A 14,854-nucleotide genomic window follows, 5' to 3' on the forward strand; every position below is an offset into this window, starting at 1 on the left:
GAAAATGAGTGGAGTAATGAATTGAGTCTTTTAAGATATTTTAAAACTCATAATCCTCCTGCCTCAGCATTCTAAATCGGGAATTAATAGTGCTTCACTGTGGATGACTTTTTCAGTTTTGTGTTTCTGTGTAGTAGCTTTTGCTCCATGCTTAGGATCCCTTCCACCTAGATTTTGTTTTGTCTGTGGTTCACTTGCTCCTTTCTTGTGTCTCCCTGGCTCTTCAAAAGCAGGTTGTACAGCCCCTTTCTCCCTTTCAGATCTACCTGCGTGCGTGCCTGAGTGTGTGCGTGCACCATTCAGCTCTGCGTGTTGTGTGCATGCATGCGTTTGTCAGGGCGGTGTGCGCACACTCTCGCCTGTGTGAGCAGGACACTGACTTGTCATGTGGGTGCCGGTGTTGGAACACTGGTTCCTGTGATTGTGTGTGAGTGTTCAGTTTTGTTTTGGCTTCACCTTCATGGTTAGAGTGCTTCTAGTCTGTTCCGCATGCATTCCGTTCCATGCCGCCCTGATGGATGCCACTTCAGTCACATTGTATTTCTCCAGATAGACCTGGCTCCAGTTGGGTTAGACCTCTTTTCTTTTCCCTTCTCCAGTAAAGCAAAAGATGTTCAGCAAAGCACACATCAGATCCTGTCATTTCACTAAGTATACTTTCATTCGGAATTCCAAAAATAATTGTGTTTACAGTCACAGAACTTTATAATGAAGAAAAACTAGAATTAACTTAAACTTGTTTGTTTCTAAGTACAATTTAGGTAGTTAAAAAAGAGAAGAGGGTTGGGGATTTAGCTCAGTGGTAGAACGCTTGCCTAGCAAGCAAAAGGCCCTGGGTTCGGTCCCCAGCTCCAAAAAAAAAAAAAAAAGAGAAGAAATTTTCAAGTCTGAAGTCACACTGTTGTTAATAGAAACTAACAACAAAGCCAAAAAATGACAGTTGTCTTAACTCTTATGTTGTCTTTATGCTTTAATAGTTTTGTCTTGAGATGGACTAAGATCTAAATATCAAAGTTATCTGAGTTAAGTAAGCTCAGGGTACTTGCTGCTCTTCTGTAGGACCCTCATTCGGTTCATAGAACCCACATCCTCAGGTTCATCACACACACACCCCCCCCCAGTAACTCCAGCTCCGGGAGATGTGGTGCCCTCTTCTGGTCTCATTGGGTACCTACACATGTGTGTTATACATCTATGAATGCTGTGCCTGCCGCATAGAGTTTTAGTATCAGGATGAAACCTGAGTGTTTTCTGTGAGACTTTGGGGAGGTGGTGTGTGTGTGTGTGTGTGTGTGTGTGTGTGTGTGTGTGTGTGTGTGTGTGTGTGTGTGTAGATAGAGAGATAGATAGATAGATAGATAGATAGATAGATAGAGATAGAGATAGAGATAGAGATAGAGATAGAGATATAGTAGCCATCTTCAGACACACCAGAAGAGGGCATAAGATCTCATTACAGATGGTCGTGAGCCACCATGTGGTTGCTGGGATTTGAACTCGGGACCTCTGGAAGAGCAGAGCAGTCAGTGTTCTTAAGCACTAAACCATCTCTCTAGCCCAGGGAGTTGTTTTATATTTACTTCTTGCTTAGTTTTTTGAGACAGAGCCTCTTCATCTGCTCAAACTGGCCTCCAGCTCACAGTCCTGCCTCCTGAGAGCCGAGATTGTAGACATGGGCCTGACACTGTTAGAAGCTTTGGCAGTCTTGTTTTTCTTAGTTTTTTTGAGACAAGATTTCAGTTAGCCCAGGCTGAAAATCAAAATCCCGATTCTCCTAAGTCTAACTCCTGAGCTCTTCCATTATAGGCGGTTGCCACCATACCTAGCTTGAAACATTGTTTTTATTCAAGGAAATCTCCAGGGCATGAAGCATGTGCATACCCTACTTAGTAACATCATTTTGGTTCCTGTGGAGTGGAAACTATGGTATTGTGTAGAAGATGTTATGTATTTACGACTGTTACTGTAACAAGGACAGTATTACAAAATAATAATGTGGGTTTTGTTTTTATTTCTTCCTTATAGCCATGTCTGGTGAGAACAGAGAAAATACACTATTTTATTCTGAAATCCCTAAAACCATCAATAGAGCAGCAGTCTTAATGCTTTCTTGGAAGCCTCTTTTGGATCTTTTTCAGGTAGGAACAAGTATTCTAATTTCTATGATTTGGTTTCTATTTCTTCATTTGTTTCTGGGAAGACCTTCTTCTAGGGTTTTATATTTTAAGTAGATGTGAATAAAAAGGAATTAAAACATTTCATTGCTTTTACATGTATGATTTTTAAGTTACTAAGTTTCTGTATCTAAAATCATAGGCTGTTATAATTGAATATTTTGGTGTTTCGTTTCACTTATTTTAAATGTTTTGGTTTGTGTTTATGAATGTTTTGCTGGCATGTATGTTTTTGCACCACACACATGCCTGGTATGCATAGGTGTCAGAAGAGGGTATTGGATCCTCTGGAACTGAAATTACAGATGGTTGTGAGCCCTCTGATGTGGTACTGGCAATCAAACTCAGGCCCTCTGGCTGAGTAACAAATAATCTAACCACCGAGCCAGCCCTCCAGCCCGATTTTGTCTTTATTTATTTAGTTAGTTTTTGAGGCAAAGTCTCACTATGCAGATCAGGCTGGCCTTGCACTTCTGGTGGTCTCTTGCCTCTGCCTCCTGGAACTTGATAGACACCTGTAATTCTAGTACTCAGGAGGTGTAGAGGCAGAAAGGCAAAGCTACCTACTATCCCCCACCTCCACCTCCACACAAAACAGTCTGTTCTCTCGGCTTGCTTAGGGTATGCTGGGCTACTATGTCCAATCCCTACTAAGGTAGCTGGGGAGATCTCTGCTCCACAACTAACTGTGCAACTACTGAATCATGGCTACCTATAGAGGGCAGAGGGCCTTGACTACTGAGATGATGGGCTTTATTTTTGTTTTCTTGTCGTCGTCGTCGTCATCATCGTCCTCCTCCTCCTCCTCCTCGTCCTCCTCCTCCTCCTCCTCCTCCTCCTCCTCCTCCTCCTCCTCTTCCTCCTCCTCCTCCTCCTCCTCCTCCTCCTCCTCCTCCTCTTCCTTTTTTGTGACAGGGTTTCTCTGTGTAGCCCTGGCTGTCCTGGAACTCTCTATAGACCAGGCTGGTCTCAAACTCAGAGATCCACCTCCCTCTGCCTCCTAAGTGCTGGGATTTAAGGTGAGCACCTCCACAACTGGCTTATTCTTGTTTTCTAGTTATGCAATAGTGATTAAATGGTTCTTTACTACAACTTCAGACTTTGTGAAATGAATGTGGTTAGAGCTGCTTGCGACTTTTGAGTTACAGTGGATGTGAACAGTAGAGATGCTAGGATTTCAGTGATCTTTGAAGACCAGTTGTTAGGAAACTGCAATGGGTGACTTTCCTTTTGTCCTAGGCAACACTAGACTATGGGATGTATTCTCGAGAGGAAGAGCTACTCAGAGAAAGAAAGCGCATCGGGACTGTGGGGATCGCAGCTTATGATTACCACCCAGGAAGTGGGACGTTCCTGTTTCAAGCTGGCAGCGGCATTTACCACATCAAAGATGGAGGACCACATGGGTTCACAGTAAGCTGCAGTTACTGTAACTGTGTTAACTGTTCTGAGATCCTAAAGAGAATTTGTACCAAAACCAGAAAGGAAATTAAGGTCAAACAAAACGGTCAGTTTATTACAGCTAAAAAATTAATATGTTTTTTAAAAACTTTAATAATTTATTTTTATTTTATAGGTATTGGTGTTTTGCCTGCTTCACACATGTATGTCTGTGGGAAGGTGTCAGATCTTGGAGTTATGGATAGGTGTAAGCTGCCATGTGGGTACTGGGAATTGAACCTAGGTTCTTTGGAAGAACAGTCAGTGCTCTTAACTTATGAGCCATCTCTCCAGCCTTTAATTTTAGTTTTTAACTTTAAGAGTTGATAGTTTGGGACTAGGGAGAATGGCTGGGCAGTTAAAAATGCTAGCTGTTTAATTTCCAGCACCTACATGGTGGGCATAATCCTAGGGGATCTAACACCCTCTTCTGGCCTCTTTGAGTACCAGGCATGCAAGCGGTGCAGACGCACACGCAGCAGAATACCCATGCACAGAAAATAAAGATTATAAGTAAAATCTTAAAGAAGCAAACAGAAAGCAGATGGGCACTGGACGAATGGCGGCTCAGTTCTCAGCACACATAACAGGCGCTCTCAGCTTCGGCAACTTCAGCTCCAGGGCATCCCTGGCTTCTGCAGGCTCATGCACTCACATGCACAACCCCAAACACACAGAGACACACGTGCACGGTTAAAAAGGATAAAAATAAACATTTTTTGTTAAAAAAGAGGTTAATCATTTTTCCAATGATAAAAAGATACAATGTTTTTTTTAGATTTAATCTCTCTCTCTATAGTATGGTGTGTATGTGAATGGTGTGTGCATGTGTGTTTATATTTGTATGTGTATCTTTGTGTGTATCTGTATGTGTGTATGTGTATCTTTGTGTGTATGTGTGTGTGTATCTGTGTGTATGTGTATCTGTGTGTATGTGTTTGCATGTGTGTATGTATGTGTATCTGTGTGTGTGTGTGTGTGTGTGTGTGTGTGTGTGTGTGTGCGTGTGCGCGTGCGCGTGCGCATGTGCGCAAGTGTGTGCAGGTGCTCTCAGGCTAGAGGTGTAGCCTCCCTGGAGTTGGAGTTGCAGGTAGTTGTGAGCCGTCTGAACGTGGGTCGTCAGCAAGAGCGGTATATGCTCTTTATGCCTAAGTTACCTTTTTAAAAAAGATTTCTTTACTTAATGTATATGAGCATCCTGTCGCTGACACTCTTGAAGAGGGCATCGGATCCCATTACAGATGGTTGTGAGCCACCATGTGGCTGCTGGGAATTGAACTCATGACCTCTGGAAGAACAAACAGTGCTCTTAACCACTGAGCTATCTCTCCAGCCCAAGATACATTTTTTTTTTAAATGCTCAAAACCCTTTCTGTGCTGGAAGATACAGAAATGGCAGTTTTCCATTTCCTCTGAGTGCTGAGAGAGATTTTGAAAGATATTATCACAGGCGATTTTTTTGTTGTTGTTTCCCTGAAAACCTAATTATCTTAATGAATGCATTTATATTTGGTTTTATTCTAAGTAATTCTTTATGAACAATTGGAAATATTCTTTTGGTAGAATTGTATTGACCTTAGCTTTCATTACATTACAATTTTTGGGATGAGCTGGAGAGATGGCTCAGTGGTTAAGGCACTGGCTGCTCTTCCCCGGAGTCCAGGTTCAATGGAGAGAACCCACATGGCAGTTCATAGTCGTCTGTAACCCTAGTCCCAGGGGTATGCCCTTTTATGGCCTTGTCAGCCACCAGACACACATGTGGTGCACAGACATACATGCAGACACCACACTATATACGTAAAATGAAAAGTGAATCTTTTTTTAAAGTTAAACATTTTTCCCCTTATTTATGTATTGTGTATGTGTGTATGTCTCAGTGTGTGTGTGTGGAGGTCAGAGGACAACTCCCTTGTTCTGTTCTCTTATTCCACCATGTAGGTAGGGCCTAGGGACTGAGCTTGGTTGTTGGGCTTAACAACAAGAGCCTTTACCTGCTGAGCCATCTTACCATTCCTCATTACATGTTTTATAGCCAAACTTACTTTTATTGATAAAATTAATTTTTAAATGTTTAATGATATTTTCAAAATTGTGTTTAAAAATATTCAACAAGCCCAGCATAGTACAACAGCAGTGCAGTACTCGAGGCAGAGCAAGTGGATCTCTGTGACTTTGAGGTCAGTCATATTCACTTAGTGAGTTTCAGCCAAGGGCTGTAGTGAGACCCTGTCTCAAAGAGAGTTCAGCAAATTATAGTCACTCCATTAAACAGACTGAGCAGCAAAAGTTCTGAAATGCTGCTGTTTTGGTGTGTAGTACATTATTTTTTATCTTCTTTTACTCTTAGCTTTTCCATTTATCATTTTAAAATATTTTTTAAAGATTTATTTATTTATTATATGTAAGTCCACTGTAGCTGTCCTCAGACACACCAGAAGAGGGCATTGGATCTCATCACAGATGGTTGTGAGTCACCATGTGGTTGCTGGGAATTGAACTCAGGACCTCTGGAAGAGCAGCCAGTGCTCTTAACCACTGAGCCACCTCTCTAACCCCTCCATTTATCATTTAAAAGAATCCTTAATATGTTAAACTAATTGAAAATATTTTTTTCTCGGATGCAGCTGTCACAATGTACATTTAAATTAGAAATGTCATTTATCTTAAAAATTTGTATTTATCAACCTGATAACTTAAAATGTTTACTTTTCTAGCAACAGCCTTTACGGCCCAATTTAGTGGAAACTAGTTGTCCCAATATACGAATGGATCCAAAGTTATGCCCCGCTGATCCAGACTGGATAGCTTTCATTCACAGCAATGATATTTGGATATCGAACCTCGTAACCAGGGAAGAACGGAGGCTCACCTATGTGCACAATGGTAAGGCATAGCTCTGCAGCCTGGTTCTGCTGAGATGATTCGAAAGCAATATAAGCTGGGTGTCCTTAATTTTTAAGTTCAGGTGTTTAACATTTTAAAGGTGCGAGAAGGAGAATGTATGGGCAGCCCCCCTTAGGAAAATGTATGGTCAGCTTCCCTTAGATAACGCCACTCTTAGCCATTTTCAAGCACACAGAGCACCTCTGCCATGCTTGTTCTTTAGGCCTAGAAGGACAGCCACCAGTCCCCTTAAACCCTGCTCATTAAAACAAAAAAAAAAATTTTTTTTTTTTCGAGACAGGGTATCTCTGTGTAGCCCTGGCTGTCCTGGAATTCTCTCTGTAGACCAGGCTGGCTTCAGAGATCCATCTGCCTCTGTATCCTGAGTGCTGGGATTAAAGGCATGGGCTACCACCACTCAGCCATTAAATGAAATTTTGATTTTAAAAATATTAGATTTGTTTGGAGGATACAAACAGAAAAAAGTTACACATCTTCAGAACCTGCCTGAAAACAACCTCCCAGTTTTTGAGAGCCTGCTTAGCTGTTACCGTTGTAATAGGAAAAAGTGGAATGTAGAATCATGTGCACTGTAGAAATATTTAAGGAGGCTCTGTTGAGTGACAAATGGAGTCTGAGGTAAGGGGAATTCAAGTTCAATGCTGTCTTAGTTAGGGTTTTACTGCTGTGAACAGACACCATGACCAAGGCAACTCTTATAAGGACAACATTTAATTGGGGCTGGCTTATAGGTTCAGAGGTTCAGTCCATTATCATTAAGGTAGGAACATGGCAGCATCCAGAACAGGCATGGTACAGGCAGAGCTGAGAGTTCTACATCTTGTTCAGAAGGCAAACAGGAGAAGACTGGCTTCGAGGAAGCTACGATGAGGGTCTTTTTAAAGCCCATGCCCATAATGACACACTTCCTGCAACAAAGCCACACCTCCTGAGAGTGTCACTCCCTGGGCCAAACGTATACAAACCATCACAAATGCTGTCTCAAAAAACAACAGCTGGGCACATTGCCACCTTTAATTCTAACACCTGGCAGGAAGAGGCAGGCAGATCTCTGCATTTGAGGTCAGCCTACAGAACAGCCAGGAATACATAGTGAGACCCTGTATCAAAAACAACAACAAAACCAAAAGTTCCAAATGGCAGAACTTGACTTTGTCGCAAATTAATTGCTGGACTGAGTACACATGGAAGAAGTAATGTGTGGGAAGGAAGGCCATCCTGTAGCTTCCCACCGTTTTCTCCATCCTCAGGCTCTCCAACAATGTGTGGGTCATTCTCTACACATCTCATTCATGTGTTATGTGCAGTTAGGGCTGTGATAACGGTGTCTGTAAAGGACACACACAGACATTTGTGATGTTACCATTGGTCATTCCCTAAGCAATATAGTGTAGCAACCATGTGCATTGTCTACAGTGTAAGTAAATAATGTCACTAAGTCTACATGAGAATGCCGCTGGGGCCTGGGGAAACACTGTGGTGTTTATATAAAGAGACTTAGGCATTTGCAACGTGTGATATTTGAGTAGGTCTTAAAGGAACCGACCTTTAGTGACTCTAGAGGAGAATGGTAGCAACAGTGCAGACTAACAGTGGCTATGCTGGCCAACAAGCCGCTAAGCAAACGACTAAGAGCAGAGTAGAGTGAGTCAGTTGTGGACTACTGGAGTACCAAGAGAAGTGGTATTGGGAAAACTCAGAGGATGAACTGAGCTGACCTTAAGCGCTGTCTGTGTGTTAGCGAAGTAGTCCAGAAAGGGGGCGTGAGAAAGGTCTTACTCTGAAGGTGCTGGGGCACTCAGTTGTCCAGGCCTGGCAGGGTCAGTGGAGGGCTCTTCAGCAGTTGAGCCAGGAGGCTATGGTTGTGCTGGATATAAATAGTTTTGGATACTACTGACTGCAACACCCAGGCTTGGCAGCTGCCATTACTGGACTCATGTGATGCAATGTTGGAGGACAGCATAGAGAGAAAGGAATAGGGACAAGTGTTGGAAAAGTACACATTTTGGTGTTTCTTGAGTTTCCTTTAACACCAGGAAGTGAGAAGAATGTTCAGTAGCAGCTAGTTAATGAATCTGTTGAAAATTGAAGCCATTTTCTATGCTGTTAACAAACACTGAACAGTATATACCCAGGATATACCCAGTATATACACAGTATATACCCAGTATATACTGTATTTGAGACTAGGACTGCATAGCTCTCACAAAACTGTCAGAAGTAAGTAAAGCATGTTAAAGTCTTTGGGTTTTTTTGTTTTTTGTTTTTTTGAGACATGCTCTCTCTTTGTTTTTGTAGCCCTGGTTGTCCTAGAACTTGCTATGTAGAATAGATCTCTAGAGATCTGCCTGCCTCTGCAGCCCAAGTGCACTGATAGTGTGTGTACCACTATGCCTGGATTTCTTTCTTTTGTGAAATGATTTTCCACAGAGAATTTTGTGAAGATTAGCAGAATTTAAAGTAGAAAATTGTAGAGAATGTTAGTTTTTTATCATCCTTTCCTTTACTATACATATAGGTATGTGGTATATTCATTATTTCTAGTATTAGTATAGTGGATCAGAGCACAGGCAGAGAATATAGAATAATAAAACACCAGGTTATCTGAGTTTAGTGTTGGGTCCACCATTCACTAATTCTGACCCCATCACACTTGTTAATTTGCCTCCTGGTTTCTACATTTGTAAAACTATGAGCCAACTGAGTGGTCATCAGGGCCTTCATGAGTCAGTGTGTGTGGTGTTCAGACTGGCGCTGAAGCACAGGAAGGCTGGAGATGTCTCTAGAGAAACGGGCGGGGGGGCGGGGCATGCTCAGCCTGGGTGTCAATCAATAGGTGGAGATGAAAGCTGGCCTTAGAAAGTGAATGTGGTCAGTCAAGGTCAGTGCTTGCTCTTGCTCAATATGATGGAGAAATTTATAACTCCTGGTTCCTGTCCCAATTACCCTGTGCTAGGAAGACAAGGTGATACCAGTTACCCAGGAAGTGTGTAACTTGTAATAGTGGCAGAGATACAAGCCAGCATCCCATCCCTGTCCTCATGTCTAAAGGAGAGCAAAATGGGAAACGAAGTTGAAGTCCACATTTCAGAACGCTCTGAACACACTGTTGTCGTTAGCTTGTGCTGAAACTCGTTTGGTAGTAAACCCTGACCCGACCGCCTTGAGAGTATTTATAAAGTTCGCCCTGCTCGGTGTGCCTTTCCTTCAGCTTGCTGCTGGATATTAGATTACAGTCTTTCCCATTGTGGGGCTGTTTATGTAACATCAGACATCATAGATGTGCACTGTATGAAGAGACTATGAATTCCCAGAACCCGACTCAATTTGTGGATAAGGGAGCATTGGTTCTTGCTGTACATTCATCTCACACAATGTAGAATACAGATGATCAGAAACGGTAGATTAAAGCTGGGTGTACTGGCGCATGACTTTAACCCCAGCATTTTGGGAGGCAGGCGGGCAGGCAGGCCAGCCTGGTCTAAAAAGTGCGTTTGAAGACACCAGGGCTACCCAGAGGAAAAAACAAACAACAACAACAACAAAAACCTAAACAAACAAATCTTACCTGTTTGCTGGGCATAGTGGTATGTGCCTGCAGTCCAACCACTCAAGAGGCTGAAGCGAGACAACTCCTTGGAATTCAAGACTAGCCTGGGCAGCATAGTAAGACCCTCTCTTTAAAAAGGAAAATAAAACCATAAAGGCGTATCACAAAACAAAAGTGAGAGGATTGATAAAACCAGCTTCTGGAACTGTCACACTGATAGTAAAATGATAAACATTCGTCCTCCCAGAGTTAGACACTCACTGACCAGCCACTCTGCTTCAGATATTTGCTCAAAAGAAATGAAAGCACACGACCGTGGACATTATCGTGCAAGAGTGAATGATTCTATCGTCTTTATTCACAGTCACCTAGAGCAGCCCACATGTCTGCAGAAGAATGGATGAAAAGGACCCACAGCATCACCCAGCATGGTGGTCTCCACTATTACTCCCAGTACTCAGGAGGCAGAGGCAGGCCAGTCTCTGAGATGAGCCTATCACATAGCAAGAACAGTAATAATAGTCTTAATTACTGTTCTATAGCTGTGATGAAATGCCAGGACCAAGCCAACTTATGAAAGGAAGCATTTAATTGGGAGTTTGTGTACAGTTTCAGAGGGTTAGTTGATGATCACCATGGTGGAGAGAGTGGGACAGGCAGGCAGACATCGAGCTGGAGGAATAATAGATGAGAGCTTGCTCATCTCTGGCCCACAAGCATGAGACGGAGAGAGACTGGGCCTGCTGTGCACTTTCGAAACCTCAAAAGCCCCCCCCCCAGTGACATACCTCCAATAAGACCACACTTCCTAATCCTTCCCAAACAGTTCCACTAACTAGGGACCAAGCATTCAAACATGGGGATCTATACTGGAGACCATTCTCATTTAAACCATCCCACTGTCTGTAAAAAAAATCCATAGTGTCAATGGACTATTACTTACCAAGCAGGAACTAAGAACTGACAAATGTCAAAACATTCATGATTTTCAGTAACAAAGCACATTAAATTATACTGTAAACATTTTGCCAGGATACAAAATCTTACATAATAATGGCTTTGTGATTTATTTATTTAGGTATTTATTGGTGCTAAGTGTACTAGAACCAAGACTGGGCTCTACCAGTGACATACCACAGCGGGATGAGACAGATTGGCCCAAGGTCTTATGTTAGGTAAATGGTGAAGCCTAGATTTGAATTCATTGTTTAGCTCCACAATTTACCACTATACTCAGCTACCTTTCTTTAGAAGTGAAGGAAGCATTTTTCTCTGTCCTATTGCAAAAAAAGAGTTCAGGGGATAATTTGCCTTTTGTTTGTCCAGAGCTAGCCAACATGGAAGAGGATCCCAGATCAGCCGGGGTTGCCACCTTTGTTCTTCAAGAAGAATTTGACAGATATTCTGGCTACTGGTGGTGTCCACAAGCCGAAAGAAGTAAGCAAGTTCAAAGTAGTGTGTTACGGGTCACTTGTAAGTATTAACGGGTTTGTCTGGAGATTGGCTGAGTACACAGAGCTTAAAGCTGGAGCAGTAAGTTAAAATGTAATGACTAAGCCCTACTAGTAGCTATTTAGAAACAAGCCATGAATTCTAGTAGAGACGGTTACATTCCGCCTCAGCACCTCACCTGCTCCTTGCTGGTTTTTCAGCAAGAAAAAACCTGGCCTGTGTAAGGTCAAGCAGAATTATAGCAAGATCCACAAAATGACTGAGCAGCAACCACATGGACAGATGAATGTGTGTGAATGACTGACTGAGAGGCTTAAAGCAGTGGCCCACACAACCTAACACAGCCCAGTGAGGAATTCACTTACGATCACATGTGGCCTAATACAGTGTACACGTATCTTTTATAGACAAAATGAGAAACACAATTTATGGAGCAATATTTCTTCGGTATTATGCTTCAATATGTTCTTCTCTGCTTCATCTTTTTATTTTTTAAGATTTATTTACTCTTAATTCTGTGTGTGTGTGTGTTTTCCTGCATGTATGTAAATGTACCATGTATGTGCCTGTGACCTACAAAGGCCAGAAGAAGGGATCAGATCCTAGGAACTGGAGTCACAGATGGTTGTCAGCTGCTACATGGGTGCTAGAGACCCAGCTGGGTTCTCTGGAAGAGCAGCTGTCTTCTGCTAGGAACCAGTAATAAATCTTATGACATAACTGCTGTCTTATAGCTAGCAGTTTGAATATTTCTTCTGAGGACAATAAAAATACATATTTTAGTTCATGTCTTAGATTTGGACTTTTATTTTAAAATGTAGACATTTGACCATAATTATACAGAACAATATCTTATACAAACCACTCAATATAACTAAACTTTTAGCATTTTATAGGAAATATGTATTATTAAATAATTCAAAATATAAGATATTATGTCAAAATCCTTCAAGGTGTTTCCCCTGTATATATGCATATAGGTATATATATTTTTAACTACACCACACAGTTACATTCTTTTTCCTCCCAAAAGGATAAACTTTAAGTTCTAATAAAAGGGACTTGGAAGTCACTAGAAAATGCAAAAGAATTCAGTTGTGTTGAATGATTAATGTCAATGGTCTTGCTCTGTATAATTGTGGCAAAACATTTACATTTTAAAATAAAATGTCCAAATCTCAGATATGACTTTTAAATATTTTTTTTCATGTTCCATTAAAAAAGTATTCAAACTTTTAGCTGTAAACCAGTAATAAGGCCTACGTACACAAAGACACACATTCACCACAGTGAATAAATAAATATAGTTAAAAATTTGTTTTGACCGACTGCTCTTCCAGAGGTCCTGAGTTCAATTCCCAGCAATCACATGGTGGCTCACAACCATCTGTAAAGAGATCCGATGGCCTCTTCTGGTGTGTCTGAAGACAGCTACAGTGTACTTATATATAATAAATAAATAAATCTTAAAAAAAAAGAAGTGAATCCAATCAAAAAAACACATTGTATAAATATGAATTTCTAAAAATAATAAAATATATGTTTAAAAAAATATGTTTTGAAGGCAGAACAGGCTGGAAATGCAGCCCCATGGTAGAATGCCAGCCTAGCATATTCAAGGACCTGAATTTCTTAATCCCTATCGCCACTGATGCAGTCTAATGCATAAATTACTTCCCTCAGTGAAATGCCTAGGTTTAGAAGGAATTGTGAGCAGAATGTCCTATAATAATTATTCTAAATTTCTAATACCTAAATTCCTTTTAAGCTCCTAGTGGTGGTAAAATTCTTAGAATTCTCTATGAAGAAAATGATGAATCTGAGGTGGAGATTATTCATGTTACATCCCCCATGTTGGAAACAAGAAGGGCAGATTCCTTCCGGTACCCTAAAACAGGTACGGTATCCAGTGCTCTGTATTCACCTCCTCCTCTGCTGCTGCCTCATGCTGGTAGCCCAGTGCTTGGAAGCCTGTGTCAGCATGGGGGTTGTCAGGAGTTCCAGGCCAGGCTGGGCTACAAGATGAGCCCTTGTCTCCAGAATCCAATCCCAAAATGTGCAGTCATTGAAGTGTGTAGTCACCTTGATCGTCAACAGCGTTCGTAAGGTTTTTATTCAAGTATAACTTTGGATCTTTAGTTGCTTTCAGAGGGGGGTCTGTTCACAAAACTGGAAGCTCGAGCTTAGGGAACTCAGCTCACGGGCATCCCTCCCTGTCAAAGACTTAGGTGATTTTTTTCTTTCTAAATAGTTGGGCTTTTGTTCGTTTTGCTGTTTATAAACATTTTAATTAGAGAAATAGTAGGCAATTTCCCTTAGTTTTCATACCGACTCTTTCTAGCTTTTAGGCTTTTTTGTATTTGCTACCCATGTGAATTGAGGGAGGTTCTAAGATGTTTGCACAATAGAGCCCAGTATACAGTATTACGAACTTACACAGTCTGAAGGGCAGGGGCATGAAGAACTGGTTGGGGTGATTGTGGACATTATCATTCATGTTTCTTTCTAAAGGCACAGCAAACCCAAAGGTCACTTTCAAGATGTCCGAGATAGTTGTTGATGCTGAAGGAGGGGTAAGTGTAAGGCACTAGTGCTCTGTGTTTTGGTTGTGATGCCTGTCAAACTTGCTGAGACATTTGTGGTTCATGATTTATAGTTGACCTAATTTTCTCCCCTAAGAGAAATTCTCCCTAGGCCTGGGAAGAGGGGTATAAAGGGACCTGTGTTAAACCCCAGAATGCACATAAAATAGTTTGCTGTTGTAGTATGTGCCTGTGATCCCATCCCTGAGGCTGTGAGACAGACAGACCCTGGGGCTCTCTGACAGCCAGCTTAGCCTGCCTAATGAACTCCAGGTCAGTGAGAGACAGTGTCCCCAAAACAAGAACCTAAACCCAATTCTGAGGTGTAAACAAATCATCTAGCCTCTGCACACATCTGTCACCACACAAACACACTGCACTCCTGGAGACAGTTTGGTTCTTTGCCTCCATAATTATTCAGTCACTGAAACAGTGGCTTACCTTCCGTGTTGGGTGTGCATCAGATCTGTGGGGACCGAACAACCCATATTTCTCTTGTACTGCTGCTCTCTATTTGGACATGCTCGCAAGATTAGTTAAGATGCAGACTTTAACAGAGCTGGAGAGATGGCCTAGTGGGTAAGAGCATATGCTGTTCTTGTAGAAGACCCAAATTCTACTCTGAGCACCCGTGTCAGAAGGGTTGCCACTGTCTATAACTCCATATCCAGAGGAGCTAACGTCCTGTGTTGATTTCCACCAGTGCCTGCACTCATGTGTACACCCAATATAGACGCACAATACACATA

The 14,854-nt window shown here is 41.8% G+C and overlaps 1 protein-coding gene across 4 annotated transcripts in view; it reads left to right on the forward strand.

The window, feature by feature from the left end:
- The window catches only part of Dpp8 (dipeptidyl peptidase 8), a 54,594-nt gene that overhangs the window by 8,152 nt on the left and 31,588 nt on the right, over positions 1–14,854 (forward strand). For all 4 annotated transcript variants that reach the window (XM_032911446.1, XM_032911443.1, XM_032911445.1 and 1 more), the window contains exons 4-9: positions 2,026–2,138; positions 3,414–3,587; positions 6,332–6,500; positions 11,398–11,508; positions 13,292–13,420; positions 14,035–14,096. In XM_032911446.1, coding sequence (XP_032767337.1) covers positions 2,026–2,138; positions 3,414–3,587; positions 6,332–6,500; positions 11,398–11,508; positions 13,292–13,420; positions 14,035–14,096 — 758 coding nt within the window. The remainder of the gene's footprint in view (positions 1–2,025; positions 2,139–3,413; positions 3,588–6,331; positions 6,501–11,397; positions 11,509–13,291; positions 13,421–14,034; positions 14,097–14,854) is intronic.

Source organism: Rattus rattus, chromosome 8, assembly GCF_011064425.1.
Source record: "Rattus rattus isolate New Zealand chromosome 8, Rrattus_CSIRO_v1, whole genome shotgun sequence".
Taxonomy (NCBI): domain Eukaryota; kingdom Metazoa; phylum Chordata; class Mammalia; order Rodentia; family Muridae; genus Rattus; species Rattus rattus.